Source organism: Anopheles funestus, chromosome 3RL (genome assembly GCF_943734845.2).
Source record: "Anopheles funestus chromosome 3RL, idAnoFuneDA-416_04, whole genome shotgun sequence".
NCBI classification, from domain to species: Eukaryota; Metazoa; Arthropoda; class Insecta; order Diptera; family Culicidae; genus Anopheles; species Anopheles funestus.
Window position 1 is genome coordinate 27,930,501 of NC_064599.1, and position 27,422 is coordinate 27,957,922.

General features: G+C 46.0%; 3 protein-coding genes and 1 pseudogene across 3 annotated transcripts; all 4 read right to left on the reverse strand.

Annotated features, from left to right (window-relative positions):
- Position 1: 1 nt before the first annotated feature.
- LOC125768746 (palmitoyltransferase ZDHHC16) lies at positions 2 to 1,831 on the reverse strand. The gene is made up of 6 exons (XM_049436804.1): positions 1,645 to 1,831; positions 1,404 to 1,551; positions 1,131 to 1,322; positions 931 to 1,048; positions 650 to 858; positions 2 to 581 (listed from the first exon to the last, which is right to left on the reverse strand). Exons 1-6 carry the CDS (start codon positions 1,689 to 1,691, stop codon positions 153 to 155), a joined length of 1,143 nt encoding a protein of 380 aa, XP_049292761.1. The 5' UTR covers positions 1,692 to 1,831; the 3' UTR covers positions 2 to 152.
- Positions 1,832 to 2,903: 1,072 nt separating this feature from the next.
- On the reverse strand, positions 2,904 to 17,942 carry LOC125766926 (uncharacterized; annotated as a pseudogene).
- LOC125768753 (phenoloxidase-activating enzyme 1-like) lies at positions 8,372 to 9,294 on the reverse strand. The gene is made up of 2 exons (XM_049436812.1): positions 9,084 to 9,294; positions 8,372 to 8,922 (listed from the first exon to the last, which is right to left on the reverse strand). The coding sequence occupies exons 1-2, from the start codon at positions 9,145 to 9,147 to the stop codon at positions 8,387 to 8,389; spliced, it is 600 nt and encodes a 199-aa protein (XP_049292769.1). The 5' UTR covers positions 9,148 to 9,294; the 3' UTR covers positions 8,372 to 8,386.
- Positions 17,943 to 20,186: 2,244 nt separating the features above from the next.
- Positions 20,187 to 27,384, reverse strand: LOC125768734 (lysine-specific demethylase lid). Its single transcript, XM_049436782.1, has 4 exons — positions 25,941 to 27,384; positions 23,803 to 25,614; positions 22,779 to 23,669; positions 20,187 to 22,707 (listed from the first exon to the last, which is right to left on the reverse strand). Exons 1-4 carry the CDS (start codon positions 26,511 to 26,513, stop codon positions 21,241 to 21,243), a joined length of 4,743 nt encoding a protein of 1,580 aa, XP_049292739.1. The 5' UTR covers positions 26,514 to 27,384; the 3' UTR covers positions 20,187 to 21,240.
- Positions 27,385 to 27,422: the final 38 nt, after the last annotated feature.

Consider the following 27,422-nt stretch of genomic DNA (forward strand, 5'->3'; position numbering starts at 1 on the left):
GAATGTTGTAATGAGTTTTATTTACCTGAAATGTTCGCTAACTTAACGCTTATAGTACTGAGAATTCTCTGTCGACTGTTTCATGATGACTAGCTATCAACACTGGTTGGAGGAAAAGCGTGGCTTGCGTTGCAGCATTTTCTACTTAATTCCTAAGGCCACTCATCAGCACTATCAAACGTGTTCTCATAAGTTAACCATGTCAGTCCATTGCCTTCCGGTTTGTGTGAGGAGGGTAACATCACGTGCCGCCACCAGGTACGCTTACGCGTTAAACCTAGGAAAAGCTTCCAATTGTTGCGCGATCCAAAATTGTACGGATTGCGGTACGTTTTGTTCATAGCTGCAAGTCGCTTGGTTTCGGATTTGTTAATGTGCGCCTCGATGCTAGTTTCACCACGCGTAATTAGCGTGCTGTGCCAGGCTGTAAGGGAACCGAGTGCGAACAGTGTTGCCACATTTATCAGTGCCATAAACAGTATCGCCCCATGAATGGTTCCCATACGGTGGCTGGGATGTGGTATAGGTAAGTCATGCTCTGCCGGAGCCATTCCGTCATGTTCGTAGTCATTCATTTCAGTCTAAAATGGGTTGGAAAACATTATACTAACCGTAGGCTTTGTCACTACTACCCATTTCTTTTAGTTACCACAGGAATTATGTGCCCCGAAAGGTTGAATCGTACTGGATGTCCTTGCAGTGGTTCCATTTCCTTCCAACCATCTTCGTCGAGAAACAGTACACCATAGCCCAGCTCAAATCCGAACGATATTATGAAGAGAGTACCAATTGTCGTGTACAACATGTACAGGAAAAAATACCTATGATTGTGATAGCCGACACAATTATTAAGCCATGCTGAAAAGACAAGGAAAGAACACCATTATCAGATTGGTGAGATATCAAAATACAAAAATAATCGAAACTTACGACAGTGATGATCCATTCGAAGTACACACCGATTACATACGGAGCAATGATGTGTACGAGGAGGTTTTGGGGCAATACACTTTTTGCATATGCTAACTGCTTCCGCAATCAATTCCTTCTGTAGTATTGTAGAGCACAAAAATACACACACACACACATTAGACACCTATAATAAGATGTATATTTTCCGAATACTTTACCTCCGGCGGATAGCCCGGTGAAACGGAAGCAGCTTTATAGAAATTGTACACTACATTTAATAGCAACCAATGGCCCACTACAAGTAAGAACACAGTCATGTAACGATTTCTGTTCCACCAGTACGGCAATCCGATCCAGTAGCATATCGTTACGACGGCAGTTGTTAAACATACGACGGCAAAGACAAAAAACTGTGTTGGAAACAACAAGGGAAAACCAGAAAACCTTTTAGTTGATCTCTTCACTTCCAAACGCCAAGCGTACCTGCTTACCGGACCTAGAAGATGGGTGAAATTGTCAACGAACCAAAATATCGGTTCCATACAAACGTCCGACACGTACGACTGGTTCATATGGTGATTGTACGTTAGCGAACGAATACATTGTTTACCGTACTGAATACGAAATCGAATAGTTTGGCTGCAAATAAGCGAAAGCAGTGCAATTTTAGATAGATAGAATTTGGTTACGTTTACCGAGTACAGAAACAGATGCTATTTCACCACTGTTTACCTTAAATTCTTTGGAAGCTCACGAAGACGCCACTGTATACGACTCATGGTGCACGCTCCCTATACGGATAGTATCATTACAATTTACTTTCCTAATTCCATCGGGTCAGTAAAGCGTTCAAGCGGCGAAAAAGTGGTTTGTAGTTTTGTTGATGTTTTGGAAAAGTGCAGCAGCATTTTCAACTGACACACATGTCAACATGCGCAGTACCGAGGTTCATACATCAAAGATGCAAAGGTGAGACGACGAATGGTGCTGTTTTTGGGTTCGACAACCATGACGAAAGTGTATTTATAATCGCATATAGGTACGCACAGTTTTTCATCGTTCCGTGAAAAATGGATTGTTATTTCCAGTTTCTTATTGTAGTAAAGGAGTAAATTGAGCTTGCTTTCGGTATTATCTTTGTGAAATTCCACACGAATCGTAGGGTGAAATAGTGAGTTTGTGAATGGAATGAAACGTTTATCTTGCCTCCATTCGCAATTCGGAAGCAGCGGATGCAGCAAGAACATACTCTAATGGTAAGTACTCACGTCTTATAATCTGCATTACGTAGAATGTTTCATGTATTGTACTGTTGTCATATAAACTGTAAAAATCTAGCTTGTTGTAATGTTTAATATGTATTGTCATCTGTTAAGCCATGCCTACCTTTACTATTTAGGTTGATTTAGGATCAGATTGAATTCCCACTTAGAATACATAGAGTGTTAGCCTTGGCTTGAGCCCAGTCATGTAAGTAGTAAAGTACTCACCCCTCGTGTAGCTTACTTCTCATTGCAAAAGGACGATTTTTAAGAGTGAATTTTTCTATGCTTGTGCCGCACATCGTTGTAGTATCTTGCTGATTTGGTCAGGTCTCCAATCCACTGAAGGCTGCTTGCAGTCTCAAACAGGGAAAGTTCCAAATTATTCTGCTGAGGAACTCGCAATGTTTCTTTGCGCGCATTTTGGGGCCCCAAAACTAAAGATGGTCGCACTGTCGATAAATTAAAATCATGGTTGGAGTCATTTTTGGAGACCCTAACTGCTACTCCTCAGGGTCCCTAAAACTACGCAGACGATGGCGGAGTAAGGGAGGGTGGCGCCACGCGGCCGTTTAGTCCTCTTATAAGAAAATCCGCCTCTGACTACAAAAGCTCTATTGAAAAGCTTCAAATTAACCTGCTAGCCGGATAATATCGTCTTGACGGTAATACCGAAATTATTTAAATGATACACAACATAAAACAATCTTTAATTATTTTGGAATTCAAGCCTTATCATATATCTATAGTACTATTTAAAACATTTGTCAGCACATCGGTGACTTTTCGCAAGAAAAATCATGTCCCAAAAACACGATGTATTGTCAATCAAGGCTTCATGTTAGCCACTATCCAATCCATGTGACTGGTCACACGCGTGTAAATGCCGGGAAAACTTTCTTTGCCGCACGAATTAACACCAGAACACACGATACCGAACTGCACAAACCTTGCCCCGGATACGTCTACACTAAAGCCCAACGGTCCACCAGAATCACCCTGGCAGGAGTCCACTAGTCCTTCTCCGGCCGCACACATCTGCCACTCTTCGGCTAGCATTAATCTCGGCATCTTTACGCTCAGTTTTTGCTGACATTCCGGTATGGGAACATTGTAAAGGATGGCTTGCAGCAACACGTCAGACAGCGATTGTCGTTGCGTCGTACCCCAACCAGTAACAATGTATCTGTTCAACACTTTATGTTTCAAGGCTTCATTTATTGGCAGGCATATTGGCTTGATGGAATCTGGAGAGTGACACGCAAAGAAGAAAGCCGATACCATTATGCATTAAACAGCAGATACGGTTTTTAATGGATTTCGAAATTACGACTTACCTGTGAACTCGACTTCCCGGGCCATCCTGATTAACCCAATATCATGCAGAAACTTTATGGGCCGATTATAGTTATGATGCGTGATCGTGGATTCAATATCAACGTCGATTGCTGGATCTGCACATTCGATTTCACCGTCACTGTACACGTGACAGTCCTCATGCTGGAGTTTGTCATGCTCACCGAGGCGCACTTTTGTTCTGTATTGAGATGTCGAATGATATTCGTGGGTGCTATACAACATATCATGCCGTTGCCTTAATTCTTGATACTTACAGTTGGAGCCTACTGGATGTTTTGATGCAATGTGCCGCAGTCAGCACGTAACGATTGTTGATCAGCGATCCTCCGCAACCGTCTTGCAGGTTACCATTTGATAAGTACCGCAGCAGTACCATCCATGGATATTCGAACACACGTGTCGCATTACCGTGTGCTATTCGGTTGATCGTTATTGTTCCACAATCCATCGTCGGTAACAGACTCCAGTCCAGTGTGGTGGAAGAATCTGGCTCAACGCCAACCGTCATCACAAGCCCAGTGCCGGTTTGAACCGGAATATTTACGGGTGGTGCTCGGGTAGTGGTAGTTGTAGTTGTAACGGGTTTGGGTATGATCTCCAACGGTTGACAACATACGCTACGCTCCACACCGGGCTGCCGCTCGGTTAATGTAATTCTGAACGCCCCGAGGAGGTGGTGTTGGGGAGGTAACGATGGAGTGAATGTTCCGGCATCGTTCAATTGAAACGCAGAATCCGTCGGACTTTGTCGGTGTTTCGCATTTGGGATCTTCTTCTGTAAGTGTGAACATGAAAGCGGAAGGAAACAATGGAAAACAAGTTGCACAAACACAGTCTTGTACATTGGAAGATTGGTTAATCCGTGTCCATCAGTGGCACGGTACAAGGGGAAAAAGGTTATAAAGTGTTGCACGATTTTTAGGAACACAAACTCACGTGATATCACTCCAGAGAAGGTTGTAATAAGAAGGCAGGCAACTAACACTCTTTGGAAACCCATCGTACTGTGTACAAAGGAACGTCCTATATTCAGGTGTTCCCTATTGCGATGGTACACCCAATATTCCGTACCACTTCACTTCCTTTGCAAACCCCAAAAAAATAACACGCAATATGCTGTGCACGATCTTCACCAGCACGGCACGAGGTTTAAAACTGACTGATCGAATCGTACTTGCTTAAATTGCAAAGATCCCAAAAAAAAATCTTCGTTTCGCTAAATAACGAGAAGCTGATAAGATTTTGTGGACTCACACTGTTAGCAAATTGAGGGAAAGAATAAGCTAAACCTACGTAAAGAAAAATATTGTTTTATTTGTTTGTTTTCCTTCGGTTATGATTAATGTTCATGGTGATAAGCTGGTTTCGGGAAAAATCGCTTATCACACTTTAAACGATCGCCATAATGTCAAAAATTTAAAAATTAAAAATCTCTCTCTCTCTCTCTTCCTCTCCCTCTCTTTGTCTTGTTGGCTTTTAACGGCCTGTAAGGTCACCGCGTAGCCGGATAGTCATTCCTTGCTACGGGGGGACAGTCCGGATGGGATTAGATCTCCAGTTTTGTCGTGTGGACTGGCGCCGTTTATTACATAGACCACCGGGTCGCCCCTAAGTAATTAAGTATATTTTTTATTTGGATTTTTATTGATCTACGCTCTGAAGAAAAGTCCTGCAAAAACAAAAAAAAACGACTGGCTGTCGAGACCATATTCTCTATATATGATGCATGAGATGAGTCAAAGTCTGCCCGGGTTAGCCAGTTTAGGTATGCGTCTTGAGATACACCAAAGAAGAAATCAGACAGAGTAAATTTAGGACCCTCTTTTCCGTATCTCACATGTGTACTCTTCATACAAAAATCTTATTAGACAGACACTATCAATCTACGGGGCCAAAGACGGCCGCCTATTTAGCCTATAGTTAGATCACTCAATGGGTAGTCCGTGTAGACAGGTAACCATCCACAATGAAATCGGAGATTCAGGACTTAAAGGATATAAAGCTGGTTACGATTCATCACTTTGGTGTAAAGCCATATTACTGAAGGATAATGAAGTTGCACGTGAAAGGATGGCTTTACATATGCACAAATGACTCACACTCGTTAGAACACATCTTGATATCAATTAGCCATCATAAACGGCATTCAGCACTGTTATGGTGCTGAAAGACGGTAAAACCCAGTGTACTCCAGTGTCTGAGTGTAAATCATTCTGATGCACAATGACTTTCTTTTGAGGATCGCGATGACTTTCGACGTTGTTCTGATGGTTGTTGTATTTTTGCACCGAATAGAACGCATGAAGCAGATATATTGGAAATTTGGCATTTATATATATCAACTGTATTCGCTCCGCCCATCGTAATCGTACTTTAACCAAGGTTGATCACTTGCCGATACTCAGCTTTACGATGCATTGAATATATCAGCTACGAATTTAATCTGACTGTGATTTTGTTACTGCACAAATTTAAATACCTTCGACATTTGTTTTTCATAGAGAATGGTCCGTTTCTACATTGGTTCTTCATACAATCGTCAGTACTGTACAAATTCTTTCCGTAGCATAGTATAGCATCAGAACAACTTGTATATGGTCATGACTAGTGTTGGGAATCTGAAAGAGTCTTTGAACTGAATGAATGACTCTAAACCTCTGTTCTGAAGATTCTAAGTATTCAATTCTCATTGAATTATAAACCTTAGAGTTTCGAGACAGCCCGATGATTTATGTGGTTGCCCCTCACCCTCCTACTCAGAGCACTTTTGGAATAAGTCCACCAGCATCCATTTAGAATAAAATTTCATTTAGAATTGTTGATCCCCCCCCCCCCCCCCGGCAATGAATCAAAAATTCATGAATATCTCAGGATTCTTTGTAATTTATGAAAATTGATTAATATTTTGGGAGTTGCCTCATGAATTGAATGACTCTTCACTGAAGATTCATAGGAATGACTCTTTTCAAACGATTCAATAAGCACAATACTAATCATGACATATGGTCATGAAAAGATTGTTTTATAATCAGCACCGGCTTATCGCGCTTTTGTAAAAGCCCATTTCTTTCACTGTTCGGTTGCACTTGCCATCTTACTTCATATAACGTATGCATGGACTGATTTTAGATATTTTACTATACTTATTCATTGTCAGCTACTAGCCAACGTTGTTATGCTTCGCCTTTAGTAGCTATAATGTTCTATAATGTATAATGCTATAATGTCTATGTACATAAACAATGTTTGATAACGTTATCAGTTAATTCTTCATTTACTTCAAGTTCGCGGAAAAGCTTTAGCATATGCTAAGCTTCATGTTTTGGGTGGCCTTCGCTAAGATTATGTCCAACTGGCGCATATTGTTTTTGATTGCATTGATATTAGGGTCTTGAACCGACTGATTGTACTGAAAGTTAGTATCACGTATATGTAGCATTTCTTTTATTTCAGGCGAGTCCTAGCTTACATATTACCGAAATAGAAACACATTTACAATCAACAAATTCTTGGAATCATTGTTATCATCGGTAGTTCATTGGCGGTTGAGCACGTCGTTCTGACAAAGCCAGGTCACATAACTGGTGCCCCTCTCCGCTGCGTACCAAGAAAGTGCGCGTTAGTAACATGTTTGGTTTAGTAGCATCCTCATCATGTGCACCCAATGGAACTCTAAACCACGGGGATACGCAGGCTCTCCGACGCGACAGTTTTAGGAGAGGAATTGCAAGCCACCTTCAGTAACAATGTGACGATAAGAAACCAGTAAGAAGCGAAATTCTTTGACTCGACCATCGAAACTGAACAAGTTGACAATTGAAAACTGTGAACATGGAATTACAGATTCCTCACATCATTCGGAATTACCTGAATTCGGAAGAGGTCAAGACACACTCAAGACTTCTTTATATGTTGCACAACATAAAAACATTCATTGCTTTTGTATTTCAAACATTTAATGTCATAACATTGATACTCTTTCATATAGTTTCTCAGTATATCGTCAGGCTGCCCCAATCATCATGCCAAAACCAGTCGAAATTGATGTGTTGTCAATCAAGGTTTCATGTTAGCCACTATCCAATCCATGTAGCTGGTCACACGAGTAAAAATTACGGGAAAATCTTCTTGGCCGCACGAACTAACACCAGCGCAAACGATACCATATTGTATGAACTTTGCCTCGTTCACACAAAAGCCTAGCGGTCCACCAGAATCACCCTGGCAGGAGCCAACTAGCTCATTTCCGGCCGCACACATCTGCCACTCATCGGCCAGCGTTATGTAAGTTTTTTTTTCGTTCATTATACGCTGACATTCCGGTATGGGAACATTGTAAAGGATGGCCTGCAGCAACACGTCAGACAGCGATTGCTCCTCCGTTGTACCCCAGCCAGTGAGGATATATTTGTTCAAAACTTTACGTCTTAAGGCTTCATTTACCGGCAGGCATATTGGGTTGATGGAATCTGGAGAGTGACACGCGAAGAAGAAAGGCAACATTGTACGTTGAACCGTAGCCAAGGTTTTCCTAGTTATGGACTTACCTGTGAACTCGACTTCCCGGGCCATCCTGATTAACCCAATATCGTGCCGAAATTTGATGGGTCGATTATAGTTTTTGTGCACGACCGTAGACTCAATATCGACGTCGATTGCTGGATCTGCACAGTCGGTTTCGCCGTCACTGTACACGTGACAGTCCACTTCCTGGCTTTTGTCATGCTCACCTAGGCGCACTTTTACTCTGTATTAAGAAGTAGAATGGTGCACATTATTGCACATAAAGTTTTGTAAAACATCGACATACTTCCAGTGCAATGTATCATGCAGTACCATTTAATTTTTGATACTTACAATTTGAGACTATTAACTGTTTTAATGCAGTGTGCCGCAGTCAGCACGTAACGATTGTTGATCAGCGATCCTCCGCAACCGTCTTGTAGTTTACCCTTCAGTGTGTACCGCAGCAGAACCATCCATGGGTATTCAAAGACACGTGTCGCATTACCGTTCGCAATTCGGTTGATCGTTATTGTTCCACAATCCATCGTCGGTAGCAGACTCCAGTCCAGTGGGGTGGAAGAATCTGGCTCAACGCCAACCGTCATCACTGGTCTAGTGAAGGTTCGGACCAAAAACTCTACAGCTGGTGCACGGGTTGTGGTAGTTGACGTAGTTGTAACGGGTTTGGGAACAATCTGCAACGGTTGACAACATACGCTACGTGCCACACCGGGCTGCGTACAGGCCGCTCGGTTAATGTAATTCTGAATTCTCCAAGGATGTGGTGTTAGTGAGTTAACGATGGAGTGAATGTTCCGGCATCGTTCAATTGAAACGCAGAACCCATCGGACTTAGTCGGTGTTTCGCATTTGGGATCTTCTTCTGTAAGTGTGAACATGAAAGCAGAAGGAAACAATGGAAAACAAGTTGCACAAACACAGTCTTGTACATTGGAAGGTTGGTCAATCCGTGTCCAGCAGTGGCACAGTACTAGGGGCAAAAGGTTATAAAGTGTTGCACGATTTTTAGGAACACAAACTCACGTGATATCACTCCAGAGAAGGTTATAATAAGAAGACAGGCAACTAACACTCTTTGGAAACCCATCGTACTGTGTACAAAGGAACGTCCTATTTTCAGGTGTTCCCTCTTGCGATGGTTCACCCAATATTCCGTACCACTGCAACCCCAAAAAACAACACGCAATTGGCTGTGCACGATCTTCACCAGCACGGCACGAGGTTTAAAACTGACTGATCGAATCGTACTTCCTTAAATCGCAAAGATCCCAGTAAAACCCTTCGTTTCGTTTCGACCAACGAGAAGCTGATAAGATTTTGGCGACACACACATGCTTTTGGCAAGATGAAAAAGACTACGTTAATACAATGTATGGTTGTATATTTCATTTGGTTTTTGTTTTGGTCTATTACGATCAGTTAATGAAGCCGTAACGATCATTCTATGTGAAATGTAGAAAACATACAAAGCTGAAATGAAAAACCACCATCCATTTCCATACACCAAAACATGGTTTGCATTCCTTCTGTTATCCTAACGAATTCGGTATTATCATTATATTCTTTCTCTCTCTCTCTCTCTCTCTCTCTCTCTCTCTCTCTCTCTCTCTGGCTTAACGATCTTTAAGGTCATGCCGGTTACGGGAGGACGGTCCCGATTGGATTTGATACCCGGTCCTGTCGTTATTCGACATTAATCTGCAAACAGTATATGCATATGTTTGTAACTTCTCCTCGTTATCCTTAATCCAATCCTTAAGGGGAAATATATAGTCAGCATACTTCAAGAAATATGTACAATCTCACAGAATATAATCGGGAGCCGACGCAAGGGAACGGACGCTTCTGTCTGCTATTCAATATAGCTCTGGAAGGTTTCATGCGAACAGCGCGGTTCGACATCTGGAGCACGGCTTTCATCTGTTCTCTCCAATTCCTTGGCTTCGCGGATGACATCGACGATTGTAACTCCAGATAACAACCCAAGCCGCAAAGTCCGGAAGTACATTGTCCTGGGGAATCGTGTTTACTATGGGCTCCACCGGTTTTCTGATAAAATTAGCAGTTTGATTGACATCTCGTGCGTAAAAAAAGGTGTACCATCGCGTGTTCCGGATTGTCCCCGACGCAGTGTTCATCGTTCCGGACCCCGACAGATGAGCGCTACCCTTCAGCCAGTCGTCCTTGCCGACGAACCGAAGCCATTAAGTGGCCCGCGTCTCGGATCCGCCATTTTGTGAATAGTGTCGCGTGTTGCATTGGATTAGTGTTGCCTGAGCTAAGGACACCGATTTTTGGTTCACGAGTTTCATCGACTTTCATCGTCGCGTGTAAAAAACGATCGTCCTTTTCGGTACGCGAGTGCATATACGTGTTTTCAACACCGTCACGAGCGTCGCACCGCTGCAACAACGCCATCGGCCACGGGCTCCAACCACTTGCAGGACGTACCCGCTAAGAAGCCATTCCGTTCAACGAACCCCACGACACCATTTTGTTCCTGGACCGACGCCGTTGCTGTTCATCGAGTCGTGCTTAACATCAGTGCTGCTGCATTAGTGTTGCCTGATAGGACAACACTACCATCTCGGCCATGTTCGGTACGACGGTACAACACAGCCCCGATAAGCGGCATGATGCTCCAGCGGATGCCGTCCCGAACCTTCCGGATACCGTCCCCGCTACCGGCTCAAATGCGGTCGACGTTCCCACCACCAACACCGAAACGCAGAACCACCTCGCTCTAACTCGAATCAGCCATGGACCACCCGGTGGAAGCGTTTAACACGGTGCGGATAAATCTACCAGAGATGGACCTTAACGACCTGCCATCGTTCTTCTGGTCCCTCGAGCATTGGTTCGCAGCGCAGGGGATAACCGCAAAGATGGACAGCAAGCGGTACCACATGGTTATGGCGCAGATTCCTGTTCGTGTGCTGCCCGAGTTGCGACCGCTGTTGGAAAATGTGCCTTCGACAGACCGGTATACGTTTGCTAAGCAGACCATCTTGACTCATTTTGAGGAGTCTCAACGCAGCCGCCTTCACCGTCTGTTATCCAGCATGGAGTTGGGCGATCGCAAACCGTCCCAGCTGCTAGCAGAAATGCGACGGGCAGCCAACGGTGCCATGACAGAATCGATGCTCATCGATCTTTGGGTTGGTAGACTACCGCAACATGCTCAATCGGCCGTAATCGCTACACGAGGGACAACCACGGACAAGACTCGTGTGGCAGATGCCGTTCTGGATTGCATCGCTCATCAGAATCAGAACGCTACTTTCCAACGATTGGCGGAAGTTCAGGGTACGCGTGATTTCGAGGAACGTATTTCCCGCGAGATGGCCGAACTCAACCGAAAGCTGAGTGAGTTCATGCTTGAATCACGACGTCGTGATCGTACCCCGCACCATCGTGATCGATCCCAATACTGTTTTCGTCCGCGATCACGAACACCATCGGGAAGCGCGTCGAACACATCGAACGGTGAATGCTACTACCATCGCCGTTTCGGCGCAGCCGCACGTTCCTGCCGACCACCGTGTTCTTTCCGCGCACCTGCCTCCTCTAACCAGACGGGGCAGCCGTCATCGTGCTGAAACAACGAAGGAGAGATCGGCCTGCAGTGTGACGCTGTCAACCCTGCAAGCAACCGGCTTGTCGTTACGGACCGAAAAAGCAACTTACGATTTTTGATCGACACCGGTGCCGATGTCTCCGTAATCCCGAAATCCAACAATTGCCAAGTTTCACCTGATTCTTCCGTACGTTTATTTGCAGCCAACGGTACACCAATCATGGTGTATGGGGAATCTCTTCGTACACTTGACCTGAGTCTACGCCGTTCTTTCCTCTGGAATTTCATTGTCGCGGACGTAAATTCAGCGATCATTGGAGCGGATTTCCTACATCACTACCATCTACTGGTGGACATTCGTGAGGGCTGTTTGGTGGACGCGGAAACTGGCCTCCGGGTTTCATGGCTACCCGACACTACGTGTCAAGACACCATCAAGCTGTGCGACGCAACATCACCGATGTTCCAACTACTTCGCGAGTTTCCGGACCTGACTACGAGACGACCACTGGACACAACTACGCAGTCAGAGGTTTTGCACCGCATCGAGACCACCGGACCGCCTACGTTCGCTCGCGCACGTCGTCTTGCACCGGACAAGTATGCGGCCGCACGCGCCGAGATCGAATCACTGATGCGTCTGGGTGTGTGTAGGCCAACGAAGAGCAGTTGGGCAAGTCCACTGCATATGGTGAAGAAAGCCGATGGTACCTGGCGTCCGTGCGGCGACTATCGTGCGCTTAATGCTCAAACGATCCCGGACCGGTACCCGTTACCATATCTGCAAGATTTCACCATTATGCTGAGGGGAAAGACTGTGTTCTCCAAGGTGGATCTACACAAGGCGTATCACCAGATACCCGTTCATCCGGATGACGTGCCCAAGACTGCCATCACAACACCATTCGGCTTGTTCGAATTCGTTACCATGCCGTTCGGTTTGCGCAACGCTGCTCAGACCTTCCAAAGGCTAATACATGATGTGCTACGAGGGTTGGACTTCGCGTTCCCGTACATCGATGACATCATTGTTGCCTCAACGTCATCTGAGGAGCACAATATGCATCTTCGGCAGCTGTTTGATCGCTTGGTGGAGCATCGCCTAACTATCAACGTAGCAAAATGCGAGTTTGGGAAGACGGAGATTTCGTTCCTGGGTCATCAGGTAACTGCAGCAGGAATCCGTCCACTGGAGGAGAAAGTCCGAGCCATTGCAAAGTTCCCGCGACCGGAGACGATCATGGACCTGAAGAAGTTTCTGGCCATGATCAACTTCTACCGACGTTTTCTCCCACATGCTCTGCAGGCGCAAGGAGCGCTACTGGATATGATACCCGGAAACAAGCGGCGAGACAAAACCCCCCTATCATGGACTCCGTCCACCGAAGCTGCCTTCGAACAGTGTAAGCAACAGCTGGCTCAGGCCACCTTGCTGGCACATCCGGTGCAGTCTGCAGAATTGTCGCTATGGAGCGACGCTTCCAACATCGCAGCTGGAGCCGTCTTGCATCAGATCGTCGATGGGCAGATGCAACCACTGGGATTCTTCTCCAAGAAGTTCGACAAGGCGCAACAGCGGTACTCTACGTACGATCGCGAGTTAGCTGCAATATATCTCGCCGTTCTCCACAGTTCTCGGACAGTTCTCCACAGACATCCGCCACGTGGAAGGGAAAGATAACATCACCGCCGACTTGCTTTCCCGTATTGAGACCATCCAGCCTGCTACACCGACCATCAACTACGACGAATTGGCAGAGGATCAAACCCGCGACACTGAGCTCGCCGACATACTCAATGGAAAGACCCGGTCAGATCTCGTACTTCAGCGCATCCAGATTCCGGACAGCTCGAAGGAACTATATTGTCCAACGGAACTGCGATTGTCCAACGGGAATCATCCGCCCGTACGTGACGAAACCATTCCGACTACGAGTCCTGCGATCGGTCCACGAGATGAGTCACCCCGGCGTGAGAACCACCACCAGACTGATGACGGAGAGATTCGTCTGGTTAAATATCCGCCGAGATTGCCGAGAATTCGTACGTAACTGCATCGCTTGCCAGACAACGAAGGTGCATAGGCATATGCAAAGCCCGCTGGTACGCTATCCAGCAACCGAGACTCGTTTCGCGCACATCAACCTGGACATCGTGGGCCCGTTTCCCATCAGCAACGGATATCGGTACTGCCTTACGATCATCGACCGGTTCACGCGCTGGCCTGAAGCCATACCGTTAACGGACATAGCTGCACCAACGGTGGCATCAGCACTTCTACACGGCTGGATAGCCCGATTCGGCGTGCCTGCTTTCATCACCACCGATCAGGGTCGGCAGTTCGAGTCAGCGCTGTTTTGTGAACTTTGCCAGGCGATGGGTACCAAACATCTGCACACCACGGCGTACCATCCGCAGGCCAATGGTCTGGTCGAGCGCTGGCATCGTACGCTCAAAGCAGCCATCTGCTGCAAAGACACCGCGCGCTGGACCGAACACCTGCCCATCATCCTACTAGGACTACGCACCGCGTACAAGGCTGACATAAAAGCCTCGCCAGCAGAACTCGTCTACGGCAGCACGCTCAAGATCCCAGCAGAGTTCTTTCACAGCAGCCCGCAGACGATTCCACCGGATACTACCGAGTTCACGCAACAGCTGAGGAAGGTGATGGACAACATGCGACCGACACAAACCGCTTGGCACGACAAGAGAGCTACCTTCGTACATTCCGATCTACAAACCTGTACTCACGTCTTCGTCCGGAATGATACTGTTCGCCTAGCTCTCACTCCACCGTACCAAGGCCCTTACGAAGTCTTGCGTCGTTCCGAGAAATGGTTCGAGGTCCTGGTCAACGGTAAACCGACAAACGTCTCCATCGACCGTCTAAAAACATGTTATACGCTGCGAGAACCAGTTTCGACAGCACCGCCAATGCCGCCATCTAGTGTTGGGTAAAGTAGCACAATTTGGTGTGCTGTGCGCACACGTTAGCACTCAACGGTGTGCTGCGCGTGGAACGATCCAGAGTAACTGATCGGAGGAAATCAAGTTGCTCCAAATCAAGTTCCGGAGGAAATCAAGTGCTAGCTCTGTACTACGTGTGCTGTGTGCTAGCACTGTGCTAGCACAATAATAACATTACCCAACACTACCGCCATCGCTCGCATCACCGCCATCAGCGTATACGTCGCCGCCGACATCGAATACAGCGTCACAATCAACCTCACACAGTACGACACCTCCTGTCGCCACCAAAGATTACTCGACCGGTGTTACCCGTTCGCAACGTCGTGTGACCATTCCTTTGCGTTACCGCTAACACCAATCTGAAGGGGAGTACTGTGGCGACCTCTATCGGATGCTGTAAATACCGACCACTGTCCAGCTAGATGTCATTCTTGGCAACACTGGATTCGAAGTGGGTAAATAAAAAAGTGACTTCTTGGCCGGCTCTTGACGTGACAGGGACTACCTAGTGCGCTCGCGACTAACAACTATTAACTGATCAAATATAATAAAAATTGCTTTCCCCACGTTCCCGAGGAAGCTAAAATGGTTTTCCTTGGCATTATTAAACTGTAGCCGGACAGACAAAATCCCATCCAGACTTCTCAGGTCGAACGGAGCAACCTAACAACTATTGTTCAATCACACACATAACGCTTAATTTCTTTAATGCGAAGTAAATCGCCTTCATGAAAATGCCTTCTACCGTATCTGATGACGCCAACCACAGGCCCCTGACTGTATCATGACGTTGAACTCGTTCTAATATGACTGGCAGCATTATCACAGATCTATCTTCCACAGTATCGTCTCATCATGCACCTTCACAGAATCTTTTAGCATAATTACACGTAGTCTATTCGTTATTAAATAATACCCCGGCCACATACAGAGAAAAAAGCTCGTTTTGTAAGCTTACACGCAACGACAACTGACATTTTCTCTCATTTATGCCTAGCTCAAGAACCATCCAGGCTTTGCGTTTGTTGCAGAACTCCTTCAGATACGCTAATAGTTCTACCATAGTTCTCGCGGTAATAGTTCTACCATAATCATGCTGATCACCGACATCTCCTTCTGGTTCCTTCCTTCTGTCGAGACTCTCCTTCTGGTTGCTGGTCCGCTTCACTGGTTCAAAATAGCTTGCAGTCTGAAAAAGCGTACCGTCCGTATTCTTGGCTTTTCAGTCATAGGTTGACCAGACCAGATGTTCTCATCGCCTCAGAAAGTTTGTGGAGCGTGTAGTGCTTGTTTTATTTCTGATGAAGCCAGCTTACATATTAAAGAAATTGAAAAATATTTTCGATTGCACAATCCTTTGAATGTCATTCAGCGTAAAAAAAAACAAAAATTGCTTAATGTTTCAAACGTTTAATTTCATATCATTATTGTTAGTTTACATCGTTTGTCAGTACATGGACGGAGTAAAAATCATGCCCCAAAAAATCGATGTATTGTCAATCAAGGCTTCATGTTAGCCACTATCCAATCCATGTAGCTGGACACACGCGTGTAAATGCCAGGCACGTTTTCCTTGCCACATGATCGCACACCAGCCGAAACGATACCGAACTGTACAAACCTTGCCCCGGATACGTCTACACTAAAGCCCAACGGTCCACCAGAATCACCCTGGCAGGAGTCCACTAGTCCTTCGCCGGCCGCACACATCTGCCACTCTTCGGCCAGCGTTACGTACAGGAAGTTTTCAGTCATCTTTTGCTGACATTCCGGCACTTCAACATGGTTAACGATGGCCTGCAGCAACACATCAGACAGCGATTGCTCTTCCGTCGTACCCCAACCAGTGATGATGTATTTGGTCAATACCTTACGTCTTACCGCTTCATTTACTGGCAGGCATATTGGCTTGATGGAATCTGGAGAGTGACACGCGAATTAAAAAAAAGGCAGCATTATTGTACATTGAACCGTAACCAAGGTTTTCGAGGTTATGGGTCTAGAGTAGACGATTTACCTGTGAACTCGACTTCTTGGGCCATCCTGATTAACCCAATATCGTGCCGAAACTTGATGGGCCGATTATAGTTTTTGTGCACAACCGTAGACTCAATATCAACGTCGATTGCTGGATCTGCACATTCGATTTCGCCGTCATTGTACACGTGACAGTCCTCATGCTGGCGTTTGTCATGCTCACCTAGGCGCACTTTTGCTCTGTATTGAGATGTGGAATGATATTCGTGGGTGCTATACAACATATCATGCCGTTGCCTTAATTCTTGATACTTACAGTTGGAGCCTACTGGATGTTTTGATGCAATGTGCCGCAGTCAGCACGTAACGATTGTTGATCAGCGATCCTCCGCAACCGTCTTGCAGGTTACCATTTGATAAGTATCGCAGCAGTACCATCCATGGATATTCGAACACACGTGTCGCATTACCGTGTGCTATTCGGTTGATCGTTATTGTTCCGCAGTTCGTCGTCGGTAGCAGGCTCCAGTCCAGTGTGGTGGAAGAATCTGGCTCAACGCCAACCGTCATCACAAGCCCAGTGCCGGTTTGAACCGGAATATTTACGGGTGGTGCACGGGTAGTGGTAGTTGTAGTTGTAACGGGTTTGGGTATGATCTCCAACGGTTGACAACAAACGCTACGCTCCACACCGGGCTGCGTGCAGGCCGCTCGGTTAATGTAATTCTGAACGCCTCGAGGAGGTGGTGTTGGTGAGGTAACGATGGAATGAATGTTCCGGCATCGTTCAATTGAAACGCAGAACCCATCGGACTTTGTCGGTGTTTCGCATTTGGGATCTTCTTCTGTAAGTGTGAACATGAAAGCGGAAGGAAACAATGGAAAACAAGTTGCACAAACACAGTCTTGTACATTGGAAGGTTGGTCAATCCGTGTCCAGCAGTGGCACAGTACTAGGGGCAAAAGGTTATAAAGTGTTGCACGATTTTTAGGAACACAAACTCACGTGATATCACTCCAGAGAAGGTTATAATAAGAAGACAGGCAACTAACACTCTTTGGAAACCCATCGTACTGTGTACAAAGGAACGTCCTATTTTCAGGTGTTCCCTCTTGCGATGGTTCACCCAATATTCCGTACCACTGCAACCCCAAAAAACAACACGCAATTGGCTGTGCACGATCTTCTCCTGTACGGCTAGAGGTCTAAAACTGACTGATCGGATCGTATATGCTGAAATCGCTAAGATCACAGGCCAAGATCACCGTTTCGTTAAGCAGCGAGAAGCTGAGAAGATTGTGTAGTTACACTCACACTGGTATGCTATTCGCACGATGAGAGAAAGAATAGGTTAAAACAACGCATGGAGAAATATTGCTTTATGCGTCTGTTTTCTTCTGCGATATGTTAATGAAACCATCACGATCATTCGATGGGAAGCGATGGTGAAATGCACAACCTTTACCTTCCCTACGGAAAAATGTGGTTTCCATTTCTCCGTATATCCTGACGGCTTTCTGTATTGTAATGCTATGTATTTTACATTAATCCGCTAACAATCTGTCCAAATATAATAGCATTAATTTTGAACATTGACCATAGTGCCGTGCAAACAACAGTAAAACCCACACCAGCACATTAACGGCCCCTTCTCTAACAGTTATCAAGGAGCTTTAAGCGATGAGATGACCCCTATAAACTTGATCCGGCCAGAGCATTCGGTACGTCGACTAATACAAAAGACGATTCAAGATGCTACGACTCGTCCCTGTGTATGTCAATGTCGTATTTAATCTCTGGAGGGATGGTCAACCGTAGCAGAGATCCGATACCGCTCACTAGCGTACCGTGCTATACTTGTGTTCAGGGATTTCTTGGTTCGGGGGGATTCCCACCGGGCCCTTCCGTAAACACTTCGGACTTCGGACGTTGCTGTTGGGACCGGTTTTGTCATTGTGGGAACACTTGGAGTTGTTGGCAGATCCTTCCGCGATTATTAAACTCTCGCACGAAGCTACTGCGGCATAAAGAAGAATTTATGAATATGTTACGAAATGATAAGAAAGAAAAACAAAGTTAAAACACGTTATTCAACATTAACTATCAGCATTAACATGGAGCTACGTTACTGCGTTATCGCTCAAAAATTTGTTTAGGAACACAATTTAAATTGGCGCATAGCGGAAATCTCGCAGAAGGGGAAAATCCTTGTGGCGATTGGAAATCCGAAACAAAAGCAGATTTAGTGAGGCAAATAATGTTCTCGTGCAGTGATTTGTCATCAAACAGCTAAAGTGTAATAGCAATACGGGCTGGCCGTTCTTCATCGAAAAAAAAGTTAAAGTGTAATGAAAATCGAAGTACATTCTTACTCCATGTAGTTTAGGGTTATGTATAGCGTTTTTTTTTTTTGCAATGCATTATCTAGATAAAGAAATTATGCTTTAAGCATGAAGAAAAATTAGAACCGGTTTTTGGGTTTACAGTTATTGTGTACTGTACAGCCGATTGATTTCATACATTGGACGCTTGTCCCTGTAGTTACAATGAGAAGATCTCATGATGGTTGAATTTTGAACTTCACAAACTTAAAATTATATTGAACATTTCTCAGCAAAATCGGATAGGATTGCCCATAAAGACAATCGAAGGTGCATCAACGCATGCGCCACAGCACAATACCTTAGCTTGGCGGTAGTGCCAATATTAATTTTTCATTATCAAGTAAGTGATACATTTTGCTTCCTATTTGTTGGGATTGCCTCTCATTGTGCTTTGCAATCATTGAGCATTGACCTCTGTGGAGACGAACAGGGATCAATTTCGAATTCATGGAGGAAATAGCAAGGACAGCCCAAACTTAAGTCTATGCAGCGTGATCTTTAAACGTCAATCTTACTTGATTCATGTTGCGTCGTTGGGTGGGATTTTCCCTCTTCAGACTGCCTGTTTCCTAAACTCGGACAATGTTTGCATTAAAATGTTGTAAGTGGCCAGTATACTGATGTTTCAGAAGCGTTGTTACATATCATATCAATGTTGTGTCGCGCGTTGTCCATCTTTTGATATCTTGCGTAATGGATGTCGTTGAGATCTTCGTGACTGATTATACTGTTATACTGATAATACTGATTATGCTGAACATCCTGGGAGATAGGACAACCCCAACAAAGCTTTGTGATACACTATAAAAAAAATGAACACATTGTTTTACAGCTAATCTTGTTTTTTTTTTAAATCTTTATTACTAAAACGAAACAGAGCTGCATAATTTAATATTGGGGATTTCCTGTTGCTACCACAGTTGTCACAGCAACGCTCACAAATTAATCCTAACCCTACTGGTCTGGTCCAAAAAAGTGCATAGAGGTGCGTGATGAGTGTGGTTTTATGAATGGGCAGAACGAGCTGCATTAAGGATGATGTTGTGGTTTGCAAAAATGGTTTTGTTTTATATATATATATTTTTTTGTTGCTTCAAACCCCGTGGGAGACTGTTTAGCCATGTGAAGCCTTATCATAGAGATCTACACCACCCCTTTTGCACAGGAACCTGGATTGATATAGCCTTAGCAAAACAAAATCATGAATGAAATACTTATTTAAACTATCTGCTGTGTTATCTATTTCGAACCCAAATTGCACAAAACATTTTATCTGGATGGATGGTCACGAAACAATTTAAAGTATACGCATAACTATTGGATCCGGTTCTGCACGATTAACACTACCTGCCAAGAGGAGTTCGCCCCCGTCGTCACACGCTAATGCACAAAGTATTTAAAAAAAAAACCTATATTTGTAACTAGGGGCATTAAAATGTGTGTCTAATTGGAAACACGCATCATCACATATAAATCTTCCGCATGCAACGGGAGACGGATATATATGCGGCAGCATATTGAACCGTTGTGTGACGGTGGCGATAGCAGCAACAGTAGTAGCAGTTCCTATCCCTCCCCGAGGCGCAAACATGCGTGTACAATATGGTTAAATACATTACCAGTAGTGTGTAGGTGTGTCAAGCCACTATCGATTATCTTCCACATTCCGATAGCAAATGGTGATGCTCTAGCGCTTTATGCAAAGCAACTGACGAACATCATACAGAGGGGGGGAAAGAAATGATCGTAAGGATGTGTCGATGTCACTACCATATGCCAAACTCTAGGTACCTTGTTGTTGCTACCACTACCACATTTCTAGCTTTTCTATCAACTAACACATCTTCTGCGCAGGTGGGGTAGGTGGCTATACAAGAAGCAGTGTTTCCACCGTTTGAAGTGGCCTTGCGGTACCCTATAATGCGATCGTGTCTCCCTGCCCAACGTCCACTAGGGACTACGAAACTTACCAACTAACGAAAAAAGGAAGCTGGAGCGTAATAATTTTATCGAAACTTCCTTCCTTCGCATCATCCACTTCTTACTTTTTGTTCATTTACTTCGATCTCATCTTAGAAAGGATGATGATCGGAAGTCAGCAGGTGGGCCTTTATCTAACTTTTTTTTTACACCCTTCTACTCTCGTCACACTTGTTCGGCAAACAAACTGTCAATTCTTCCAGAAATATACTGAAAATAGTATATGAAAAATTCAGTACTGTCTCACTTATTTTTATGCCCATCGTTCATGTGCCGATGTTTGCTTCATCATAAGCTTTCTACATTACTCTGTTGGTGTTGTTCTTGTCGCTGTCTGTCGGATTGTTGAGAAGCATTTGTGGAGCTGCCGACACCGTTCGCACCGTTAGAACTCCGGCTTCCATTTGCTGCCGCTAGCGCTTCCGCTGTCTGACTAGTGCTCTCTAGACCAAGAGTTGCGGGTATGACACCACCAGTCCCTTTCGAACTGGATCGCATCGAAGCCTCTTCCTTCACGGTAATGCGATCTGCAACATTGTCCAATGGTTCCGCTTTTATTCTGCCGCACGCAAGCAACGGTTTCAGTACGCTCGATTCACGTTCGTCCGGTGGTTTACAGCCATGGCACCCATTCCTTCCCAGCTGCCCGACACCGGCAGCTTCCTCTTCCTCCTCCTCGTCGTCCTCGTCCTCCGCCTTTACCTCGTCTGCCGCCTCCTCATCATCTGGCTCGTCATCGCCATCGTCGTGTTCGGCAAATTTGAACGAAAAATCATCAAAGCTACTGCCACCGTCAATCGTCCCCCTTTCATTTGTTCCTCTTTCGATGGCAAAATCATCTTCGGACAATGTTTTTATCTGCAACAATTGCTCGATGGCCGACATTTTAGTTGTGTTCGTAGCGGCAGTTTGCTGCTGTTGATTCTGCTCCTGCTTCAAGGCCACCCTACTGTGCCGTTCGTGATGCCGGCAATGATGATGATGCTGCTTGTGACGATACTTTCGCAGCACGTTAGCTTTGGCCACCATCTCGTAGCATTTCGCGCAATGATAAACTACATCGCAACCGCTACTATTTAGACGATGTTGCTGTTGCAGCTGCTGCTGCTGCTGCTGCACATTGTCATAGCGTCCATGCATTTGTTTGTCACTACTGCTTCCTATTCCACCATCCGTTTCGTTCCAGTCCAGCAGCAGCTTTGCCCGCAACAGTCGCTTATCGTGCTCTCCGATACTACCGTCCTCTTTAATTTTTTTCATAATCGTTTCCAAACCACGGGTAGGGATTACCGGATCGTCCAGGTTCGAGATTGATCCGTTTCGCTTTCGCTTCAGCGAGGCGGAAGGCGATGTAGCGGATTTACTGCGCCATTCATCACTGCTGGCACCGATGAAACCCCGCGAGTTAAACAGCAACATCTGACCACCGTTACGATTGTAGCAACCGCCACCGGCGGTCGTTGTACCGAAGATGGTTTCACACAGCAGCTTGCTTTCCATCTCTACCGGTAGCAGCTTTGCGCGATTCGCTAGATTTTGGAGCGTGTGGAAAAAGTTGTAATTTTTGCTACTTTCCAGCGTTTCGATCGCATGCAACCATTCCTTCGATTTATGCAGCACATCCTTCAGCTGACCGGCAAGTGGTAGAAATGCTTCGATGTTTTGCGCACGCTCGAGAAGGCTATCGATTTCGCTGATCTTATGCTGCGTTTCCGTTTTGAAGCACTGATTAGCTGACTGTTCCCAATCAACGATCTGTAATTAAAAAAATAAATATATAAAATCAAGCGTGAATTTTATAGCAGCAGAAAGCATCCTACACATACCTGCAGCATAATACCGTGCAGCTGGGACAGCTCTTTCTCTAATACTGTGTGCGGTAGTATTCGCATTCCCTCGTTAATGAGCTTCTTGATTTCTTCCAGCGATAGCCGATCGACCGTATTTTCACGCAGCGTTCGCACCTCCCGGTACCATTTGTACTGTGTCAATCGATCCTTCAGCTCGGTTATCTGCGGCAGCTCGATGCACAGCGCATTGCCATCCTCGATCAGCTGATTTAGCTGCTGCACGTTAGTGTCCTTAAAGCGTAACTTTAGCGCTTTATCCGCCTGGCGCAACCATTCCTGCCCGATGCGCTGCAGCTCACGGACGCTATCACCTTCCCGTATCACGCACCGCAGATTGTTGATCTCGTTGATAAACAGCTCGAGCTCATCCATCGACAGCTTGTACTTGGCGCACTCGAGCGAATTTCGTGTGCGCGTGCGTATTTTGTTAATATCAAGCTGCTGTATGACCGTAATGCACTTCTGCGCCTCCAGTATGGAAAGGTTCAGGCGCTCCAGTATGACACTGTTGGGGAACTTTTGGCTTTCCGCTTCGTGCGCAATGCTTTGCAGCTCCTCGAGCGTGATCGAGCTTGCCACCGACGGATCCAGCACGTCGCGGACACGGAACAGCCACTTTTCGAACGATTCGGCCTTCACCTTTAGCTTCTGCACCATCAGCGGCAGCTCGTCCAGCGTGTACCGGTACTTGAGTGTGTGGTTTTCCGGCGGACATTCGCACAGTTCGGCAAAATGGCGCAAGCAGGCTAGGTTCTTGGTACATTTACAGTTGACGGCCGACAGGAAGCAGGTGGTTTTGCAAATTTCACACTGCCTCGCATCGTCCGTCAACAGCTCAAACGCTTCACGTTCTGCATTCGATACACCCTGGCGGAAGAAAGCAACGAAAGTATATAAAATAGTGTAACAAATTTGCGTACATTATTTAAAAACAATTTTGAAAGATATATTCAAAGTAAGGAGAAACAGAAAGGAAAGGATTTCTTTTTTTTTTGCTTACCCATTCGAGCAGATTCTTTCGCAACTTTTTCTCCGTATCAACCATTTCCGCCATATCGATGTAGCACGCTGTTGCGATACCCAAATTAAGTCTGTCCGGTTCCAGCGCCATCTTGCACACGAGCTCATCGTGCGAAAACACACAGTATCGCCTTAGCTTCGAATAGTGATTGACACACTCCCGGCCCATCTTCATCCAGTCCGCCGGTGCAAAGTTAACCGCCTCGGCAAAGTTATACCCCTGATTAAAGCCGGCATGGTACGCGCGCGGGAATGTAACGACAAATTCGCCCGCGTGCTGATCCGTCCGGTAGACGGGCACGTCCGCGTTCATCAATATGTTCGGATTCATAATCGTTACCAGCTGGTGCAGCAAATCTGGCTGCGAATGGAACAGTTCGGGTGCGGCCGATTTCATCGCCAGCTCGAAATCTTCCGCACGGCTACCGGGCACACCGTACCACGTTTTCGGCTCACCCCAGTGCAGATAGTTGATCGAGTAGCTCCAGTGGTCCTCGTTGTGCCAGCAAAAGGTAGCAAAGCACATGCCGACGTACATCCACGGTACCTTCATACCGCTGATGTCGGCATTAATGTGCCCGAGGATCGATTCGTCCAGCACTGGCAGATTGTTCAGGTTCCAGCTCGATTCTGCATACTCCTGATCGTTCGACGTAAGGTATGGTGACGCTTTCGTCGGGAACCCGCTACCATGGTCCATCGTGTGCAGATCGGCCCCATACTCGACCGTCACATCCTCATCGATCGATGAAACGATACGCCAAAATTCCTTCTCCACCAGCTCGGTCGGTACGAGATGGACCGGCATGTTGAAGTAGTTCGATTTGAACTGATCGGCCATTTCGCCGAACTGTTGCAGCGTGTACTCGCGTTGCGCCTGCTCGAACCCGAACGCTTCCACCGGTTTCGAGTTTTCCTCGACAATACACTTCGGGCAACGCCAGTCACCCTTCGGAATGTCCTGCAACGGTGGCATCAGGCAGAACGTATGGTACGATGCATCACAACCGTCGCAAAGTAGCATCGATTCTTCCACATCACCCCGGTTGCACATGTGACAGATGTACTTTGCCATCGGATCGTACCCATGCGTTCCACCTACGGCACTTTTTTCCTCTTTCGCCACATTACCATTGCTGGCCGCTTGTTCACGGGCGGCTGCCGCCAGTTTGCTCGCAAACTCCAGCATACTCCTATGGCGCAGTTCCTTCTTGCTTGGCGACATCTCATCCGACGAGCCACGAACGCTGCCACCCGCACTGCTGCCCGCGGTCGAGGAAGGTTTGCTGTTGCTCTGCTGCTGTGCAAATCGTTGCGAACGGCGAGCCGCCGTCATTGGCGGTTGAACCTGCTGCCGGGACTCAATGCAATGCGGCTCATACTCACAATCTTCCGTTGGCTCCGGGTCAATGTTAGCCAAATCTACGACCTTACCCGAACGATACACATCGAACGGATAGAGCAAACGGTCGTAGTGTATACGCAGATTTGAACCGACACTTTTGCCCTGCTGGTAGCCCATGCGGCACGCCACTTTTGACCATTTGCGCTCCTTCGTTACCACCTCCAAACCACCCTCCTGGTTTACGATCTTGTGCAGGGTGTATAGATCGAGCGGCTTCCGCTCTACCATCGGTATCTTCAGCGTTGTTCCTTGCAGCTCGCAAAATTTGGCAATTTGATCGAGAAAGTTCAGCTTAATGCGTGTTTCCGCTTCCAATTCATTCAGCCGCTGAATGCGCGGCGTAAAGGTCAGCTTTTCCACATCCACGGTAAAGGGTGGCTGCCAGGACTGTACGGGGTGTTGAGGTGAGGTGCGCCATCCACCGGGAAAAAGAGGATAAATCGATATTGAAAAGAATGGTTAATATATGAAGGTTTTTGTTTTTGTTTTTGCTTTTGCTATTCTGCTAATCAGCTTTACACTCAGTTTCCTAGCAACGAAGTTGCCTACAAGGATTTTCTTTTTAAGGTGCACGTTAAAAATATCAGTTTGTTTGCGTGGCAAACATTTTATAGATTAAATAAAGGATACAAAAACAACGGACACGAGAATAACAAAGGCACACACACACACACAGGAACACACTAAAAATTTTAATAATTGAATACACTCACGCTCGGTGGTCGTATTTTGCAGATTCCATACTTTTCCGCCGTCGGGCGTATTTTGTTGATGTAGACAAGCGGATTTTTGAAATCTTCCTCCGACGGTTCGAACACAGGAGCTTCCGGCGGAACATTGAACTGAAAGTCGTCACACTTGTCGAGCGATATATGCGGTCGGTTGCCACCCTGCTTTGGCTGCTGATACAAATGGTTGCGATTATTGTGATGGGCATTATGGTTGTGATAGTTCATCGGTTGCTGATCTTGCTGGTCATCCGCACAATCAGCACCCAGCCCGGATGCTCCGGCATCGGCGGTAGCAATAGAGCCGCCCGGAGAATTTGCCGCACTCATGGCAGACGATGATTGCAGATGTCTGCTGCCTCCATTGACGGTCCCAGCGGAGGCACTGTTTGTCCCCGGCCCTGCCGCACCTGTCATCGTCGCTCCGGAGGACCCATAGGTGCTGCCGTTGGCGTAATTATCACTACCACTGCCACTACTATTGCTGCTGCTGCTGCTACTACTGCTCCCGCTGCTGCCACTTCCGTTCGTCAAAGAGTTTTTAGATTTACTTTTCATCGTTTCTCAGATGCTAACATAGCTTACGGTGCCAGCAGAACAGAAAATGGTGTAATGGAACTAATTTGCTTTAACGCGAGTCTGATATACAATTTTGTTAGGCGGATTTTTCTTCATCCAAGGACACCATTCGAACATATTTTTCGCGTTTTTCCTCCGTTTGGCCTTTAGGTAAGTGGTTCTAAGCATGCACTTCACAGGGAAACATTACACGCATCGGTAACATATTTGACGGCAATTGCGGGAGACAAAAGTGAAAGATGAAAAAGGGCTGCTGTTGCCTGCCTGCCTGGCGGCTTGTCCACTTTTTGTTTGCACTTGGCGTAATACGTTGGTCTCCGACGGGGTTGGTCACTATCAAAACTGGAGCCGAACGTTGATGAGGGATAAAGTGTGCGGATAGGTTTTCACTTCACAGAACGAATTGAACTGCAGACGAGAGATTTATCGTTTTTTTCTTTATCATTAGTGACCAATCACACAAAAACTCCATACGATCGAAAAACACACTACTGCACAGAAGTGAATTCCCGCATGAACGATTTTCCGCGAGTAGGCGCAACCTTATTCGACACCGTCTGCCTTTTCCTTCCGGGACGGCAAAAGTGGCGTACGTGCGATTTTTACATCGACGATTCTCGTGTTCGGAGGTTGGCTTTTTCGCTGCAATCACTGGCCAGAAGTTTCGTCAGGAAGAACGCACTGCTTAGTTCGATGAAAGAAAATCGGGGTCATTTTCGACGAAAGGTCCATTCGTCGACACCAAATGAACTGTAGCACAGCCAGGTGACAGTATAACTAGCATGGTTATCCCTGTATGGTTGACGGATTCAAATCAAAGAGCTGGGGTGTCTTTATCTTGCTTAAAAAATTTCCCAAAAAACGAAACCGACAATGATCAGAAGCAAC

Excerpts from the sequence above, each read along its gene's own strand:
- LOC125768753 (XM_049436812.1), bottom strand. The coding sequence starts at position 9,147 with ATGGGTTTCCAAAGAGTGTTAGTTGCCTGTCTTCTTATTATAACCTTC. Across the intron at positions 8,923-9,083 it reads CTTCTCTGGAGTGATATCAC|AAGAAGATCCCAAATGCGAA; the intron begins GTGAGTTTGTGT and ends TCACACTTACAG.
- LOC125768746 (XM_049436804.1), bottom strand. The coding sequence starts at position 1,691 with ATGAGTCGTATACAGTGGCGTCTTCGTGAGCTTCCAAAGAATTTAAG. Across the intron at positions 1,323-1,403 it reads TCACCCATCTTCTAGGTCCG|TTTTTTGTCTTTGCCGTCGT; the intron begins GTAAGCAGGTAC and ends TTTCCAACACAG. Across the intron at positions 582-649 it reads CGGGGCACATAATTCCTGTG|ACTGAAATGAATGACTACGA; the intron begins GTAACTAAAAGA and ends AACCCATTTTAG.
- LOC125768734 (XM_049436782.1), bottom strand. The coding sequence starts at position 26,513 with ATGAAAAGTAAATCTAAAAACTCTTTGACGAACGGAAGTGGCAGCAGC. Across the intron at positions 25,615-25,940 it reads GCAAAATACGACCACCGAGC|TCCTGGCAGCCACCCTTTAC; the intron begins GTGAGTGTATTC and ends CACCCCGTACAG. Across the intron at positions 22,708-22,778 it reads TGCACGGTATTATGCTGCAG|ATCGTTGATTGGGAACAGTC; the intron begins GTATGTGTAGGA and ends TTTTAATTACAG.